Source organism: Staurois parvus, unplaced genomic scaffold, assembly GCF_062004578.1.
Source record: "Staurois parvus isolate SC_StPar_1 unplaced genomic scaffold, SC_StPar_1.0 ptg001200l, whole genome shotgun sequence".
NCBI classification, from domain to species: Eukaryota; Metazoa; Chordata; class Amphibia; order Anura; family Ranidae; genus Staurois; species Staurois parvus.
In genome coordinates, this window is record NW_028318996.1 from 1,120,533 (window position 1) to 1,126,602 (window position 6,070).

General features: G+C 41.6%; 1 protein-coding gene across 2 annotated transcripts in view; it reads left to right on the forward strand.

Annotated features, from left to right (window-relative positions):
• Positions 1-5,254, forward strand: part of ZBTB40 (zinc finger and BTB domain containing 40) — a 51,707-nt gene extending 46,453 nt beyond the window's left edge. For both annotated transcript variants that reach the window (XM_089660048.1, XM_089660050.1), the window contains 2 exons: positions 177-403; positions 2,271-5,254. In XM_089660048.1, coding sequence (XP_089516174.1) covers positions 177-403; positions 2,271-2,495 — 452 coding nt within the window. In that variant the 3' untranslated portion in view covers positions 2,496-5,254. The remainder of the gene's footprint in view (positions 1-176; positions 404-2,270) is intronic.
• Positions 5,255-6,070: the final 816 nt, after the last annotated feature.

Genomic DNA, 6,070 nt, shown 5'->3' on the forward strand with positions numbered 1-6,070 from the left:
GTGTGCATATAATTCAAGTAAACATGAATTTTCATTTCACATGACTGGATAACTGATGTGAATATTCACCCAATTATTGTGTAAAGATTTTCATATAAAAAATTATGATTATTTATTATTTGCATATCATACATTCATTATTGTGTAACTTTGACTTTGCCTTCTATTCATTTTAGGGTCCCAGCCGTTCCAGTGTCTTTACTGCAGTGAGTGTTTCCAGTTTCCTGGAGCCTTGCAGCACCATGTAGCTGCCAACCACTTTAATGAGACGGAGAACACATTTGGTTGTGAACTGTGTGGGGAACTTTTTACTTCCCAGACTCTGCTGGAGAGACACTATGAAAATGAACACCCCAACATTGTAATAGAAGAAACCGACACAGAAAATGCTCAGGTTGTACAGGTATGTGATTCTTTTGTAATTTTAGAAATGTGTACTTGGCAAAGTTTTTTCATGCCAGAAATTGTCTGTTAACGTGTTAAATTCTTGAAATCGTATTAAAGGCAAAAACAAAAATGTAAATGAGTTCTAAAGGCTCAAGGTTCTTTATCTTCATGCATTTTATGCATGAAGGTAAAAAACGTCTGTGTGTAGCAGCCCCTCCGAACACTTACCTGAGCCCCACCCCGATTCAGAAATCTCCACAAGAGCCTCGGTTCTCCAGGGATTCTCTCGATTGGCTGAAGAAGTCATTGGCTCCCTCTGCCGTCAATCACAGCCAGTGAGCCAGTCAAGGGAGTGGGCAAGGCCGAGCCGCTGCTCTGTGTGTGAATGGACACTCAGAGGTGTAGCTTGAGAGTGCGCCTGCTCAGGTGCCCCCACAGCAAGTATTCTGGTCCGGTCATGTGGTCTCAGCACCGGCTTCAGGGAAGAAGAGAGAGTGCCGACAACTCCTATGCATGGGCGGTGACATCACCCATAGGCTTACTGTGACTCATTTGTTATCTGTTGTCCCTACTCTTCCCTGAACCCGCCTGCTGGGAGCTGACTGTGACCACAACGCCTTGAGATTAGGCAAGTTGAGCATCTTTGCTCTACAGGGTATTTAGAATGGGTGTTAGGAAGGGGGTGGGAATCATTTTAAGCTTCGTTTGTTCTAGACTGAACTTCGACTTTGTTACAAAAAAAAAAAAATCAGGTTTATTGAAGGCATAGGCATGGTACAATAACAGCAAGTGACATAGTGGTTCAAATAGTCACAAAGTGCAGTAGTGGTGCTGTATGATACAACCTATAATGGGAAAACAAATGTAATCAAATCAGCACTGAATAATAGAAAGATAAAACAAATTCAAATAAGGCGGCAGTATTCAGCAGCCATGCAAGTCACCATAGGGAGGTAGCAAAGGACAATCACTGGGCTATCCATGACTGCTAAATCTTATCATACTACTTGAGACAATTTCTATTGATATACAGTATGTTTGTTTATACATGGGTAGTACAGCATTAATCAAATCCTCCCATGAGGCCTCAGAGGGGAGGGATGGTGCATTCCACTTTCCAGAATATTTCCTTTTTGGCATAATACCATAAATAGGAAACCAACAACTTTAGTGTAGCGAGTCGTTTGCGTATCATCCTGGATGTCTAGTAGAGCCAGCTGTAGTGAGATTGGGAGGGACAGCTGAAGATGAATGTTAATGAGTTCTAAGACATCCATCCAGAACTGTGCCACCCTAGGGCAACTCTAGACCAGGGGTGTCAAACTCCATTTCATTGTGGGCCATATCAGCATTATGGTTGCCCTCAAAGGGCCGGTTGTATCTGTAAGACTAGATGTCCAGAGCACCCCACCCCCCAGTACATCAGATGTCAAGAATCGCACACCCTCCCTCACATCACCGTACACCCTCTTTGGGGGCAGTGTTTGAAAGCAGAAACTGCAGGGTCTAGAATAGGACCAGAGGAGGAGTGCAGTCTGTTACCCAAGTCTGCTGAATGCTGAGACCAGGGGAGGCAGAGATGAGGGGGCGCTGCAGCTGCACTGAAAGGTGCAGGATTTGGCAGAGGAGTTCTCTTCTCATTTCTGCTGCAGACTGCTAAAACAAGGTGGGGTGCAAGGGCCACACCAAAAGGCCTGGAGGGCCTATTTTGGACCGCGGGCCTTATGATTTCTCACCTGTGCTCTAGAAGATGTGAAAGTATACACCAATGTTTGACACTGTGAATAAGTAGGAGACGTCTAAATTCTGTGCAATCTCTGGGGAGGGACATCCACTTTAACAATAGGCTTGTAACTTCTAAACCTGCTTTGTAATCTCCATAGGTTATACAGACCCAGGATCAAGTCACTACTACAGAGCAAGTGATCACCTTGGATGAATCACAACTGGCTGGCTCCCAAGTAATTGTGGCATTACCAGATTCCCAAACCAACCAAACTACCGCTACAGAACTAGTAGCAGTAAGCATGGAGGATTTATTCGATGGAACAGTAACATTAATTTGTGGAGACCCAGTCCCTGGAGTAACTCAGAGAACTCAAAGCTAAGGACACCTTCCACTGATCTGGATATGTTCTGGTTGTAATTTACAAAATGACTTTTATACCATATTTGTTAATATTATAATTTTTATTTTAGGGTTTTGTTTTTTTTTTATTAACGTGTATAGCGCCTCATTGCTTTTTATTTATTTGTTTTCTCTCCCCACAATCTTGGGACATTTACATTCAGTTTGCCATATGACATTTCTGAGACTTCACAGCTTTAGTAATCACACTAAATGCTGTCACTCCTTTTCTGTTAGCGTATTACAGAGGTCTCCTGCTGTGTCTGTGAGCGCTACCTGAATATCACAAATGGATGTAATGCAAAGTGCAGCATCCTCTGAAATCAGAATTCATCTCTTAAGGCCCATGATGGTGCACCAATTAGGAAATCTTTTATTTTTTTTCATTTAAACAGCACTTGTAATGGTTAGGAATATTATATGCTGAAAAGGAGGTGTATGACAAGGCCAGCAACTGCCCTTTTTTTCTATTTTTGCAGATATAGGGGTTCTACAGCCATGTATTCCTCTGTTCTGTACCTTTTCTGAACAGTCAAGAATTTCTTTGTAGAATTAGTAATTTGCCCTCTGAAATGTTATGATAATGCACCCTTACCTCTAGGAATAGCTGTTTTATAAACTGTATTTCCTCTCCATCAACATTGGATGCCCCCTTTTAATAACCTGCATTAGCTTTATGTTAAAAACAATCTCTCCAGGCTGTTGGAAGTTAAAGTAGGTGAAAGAGTCCATTCCCAGCTGCATGTAGCAGTTTTGTTTTTTTTTTTAAAGCCTTGTCAAGGCTAGTTAAACCATGACCCTCGATTTTACCTATTTCTGGTTGCATAAATTATAAATGTGAGATGCAGCATTAAAATTGGCCAAAATCCAAAAATCACGAGGTAAATGTGGCCACAGGGCTTCACAGCCTGGACCATTAAAATATTATGGTTAGGTCACTTTCATGGAGAAATCAGCCAAACTCTCTCCTCCTGTCATGCCTGTCTTAACAATCCCCTCTGTGCCAGCAAGTTCTGCCCTTTACCGGCAGTTCAAAAGGAAATAAGGTTACATCTGTTAGGCTACGTTCACATCTGGATGTAGTGATGCATCGTGCGTTTTTAGCGCGTTTTGGACGCCGCAGCCCATTAACTTGAATGGTCTGCGTGTCGTGTGACAGATACGCCACAGAAGCTCAAGTGCCATATTTTGGCACTGAGTTGAGCGCATTTGGTGTGTGCATTTTGTGTGCAGAAAATGTGCTGCTAGTATCCATATTTGGGTTGCCATTAAGAAATAATGGCATCATAAATGCAACATGTTTTTCTGCCCATGTTTGAGTTGCTGAGATGGTAAGCAGGGTAGGCTGACACCTCTCCTACATTACTGTCCTCGTGTTACAATTGTTACTGTGCAGATGGTGTACTTAACATTTGCATGGCGACATACACAAATGTTGATGTGCTTTGCAGGCTGTGCAGATGAGGTGATCAAGGAGTGTGAGAAAGTTCTTTAAAAAAAAAAAAAAAAGGAACCGATTTCTAAAGAAATAATTGTATTTTTGCTTTAGTAAACATCTGGATGTTCAATTCCAGCTAAAAAAAAAAATAATTTAGATTTGACAGCAGAAATAGGTTTGTAAAGTTTTTACCGCTATTTATGCTAATTATCTAAAAGTAAAAAAATGACTGGGAGGGGCTTTGGCCTTTAAAGCTGAACTCCCAGCACAAAGATTTAGTAGTTTCTCTGTACTAACAAAGGCTAAAAACCACTTTGTGTGCACCAAATGCCTTTTATAAACCAAGATATTACCTTGTAAAAGTAGTGGTAACATCATCACTGTGCCATTTAGAGCACATAACTGTGGGAGGGGCAAAGCAGGTCCCACCCACAACAGACTGCCTGTAGAAAACTACAGGAGGGGGCGGAGACTAGTCACCCTGCACAAGGAGAGAGAGCAGCGGTGATTGGCCTTTATTACAGGAAGTTCCCACAGAGAGACAAGGTTTCACACAGGGTTGCTGCACAGATCTGGAAGAAATAGACAAATCACACCAAGATTCAAGGAAGAATACACATCTCTTGTATTCCGGCAATATTTCCTTATCCCAGCATTCAGCTTTCATCTTTGTTTTTTTTCAGTGAGTCTGTATAATTCTCATCAACCTGAAGCCAGTCAAATTCATATGCAGCAAGTGTTCATGTACGGCAGGTATTTCAAAACTAAAGACCTGCTAAGAAGCTGCCACAAAAGTAAGCTCATCCGATGGACAGCTGAGAGCAGCATGTGACGTCTGGACCACTGGTTGGGGACTGTTAGCTGCTAGCAAGGAATGCTGTTAAAGTGTCATTCCAGACAATTCCAGGAAACCCCAAACCAAATTTGAAAACGAGTGCTAACCCAACTTGGCTGCAAAAGTAGAAATCTACCCTAAGCCTAGCTGCATTACTAGACATTACAGATAACTTCTATCAACTGACTTGAGTTTAGAAGAAAGTTTATAGCAAAGTATAAATAAACACAGCGTCATGATGGCGAGCAGCCTTCTATGCATATACAGGATTATTTTGTACAGCAGATTCGTATTGCTCAAAGTGAAATATCCATGTTTAGAGTTATTGGAAATGTTACTTTCTATATTAAAGGACCAATAAGTCTTGAACACATGTTGGTGTATATATATTTATGAATTGTTAATATATTTACAATTTTTAATGTACATTTTTCAGAAACAAATTAAAACTATAGCTGAGATGGGATACGTTATTGCATAGGCCAATATTTCCTCTATGTGAAGCACTTTCATTGCAGGAGCCTGTCCTGAGCCTGACATGGCTGTTTGAGGTCCTCCAAAAGCAGTTGAAGTAGAAATCCAGGATAAACATAAATACTTGGCCAGATTTTTAGGCCACTCTGGCCCCCTTGTGTCAGTCAATGACAGCTGCAGGGGAAAGGAGGGAGCGGTGACAATGGATGGGCGTCTATGGGTAATGTCACTACTCCCACACGTCATTGCTGAGCATTATCTCCTCTCCCCTGCAGCTGACACAGGGGATCATATGACTGGACTGGAACAGGCTGGAAATAGGGAAGTATATAAATATTTCTTGCACAGGTTGGTCAGCATAGGTGTAAGGAAGGGGGAGGGAAAAAATAGGTGTAGACTTAAATTCTACTTTAAAGATAAACTCATGGCAAAAGACTGCGTCAGGTGTATAAGACCTATTGTTCCTTGTAATTCTTCTGATTCACACAATTCTACCACCTTGCATAGCCAAGATGACTGCACTGTGTACAGCTCCCTTTTTTGTCATCAAGCTGCTTATTGGTCAATGGATTTTCAAGGCAGTTACATTAACGGAGTTCTTTTAAATTTTTTAGAGGATTTTTTTTGCTTCTAACAATAGGTTATCTTATAGTGGACTTGGCCTCCAATGAAATGGTTGTAAAGACTGAAAAAGGCTTTTCTGAGTTCAGCTCCACCCCTCAGCCCCCCGAATACTTATCTGAGCCCAATCTCGATACAGTGATGTGCATGAGAACAGTGGCTCAGAGACTGCAGCAGGAGCCTTTGC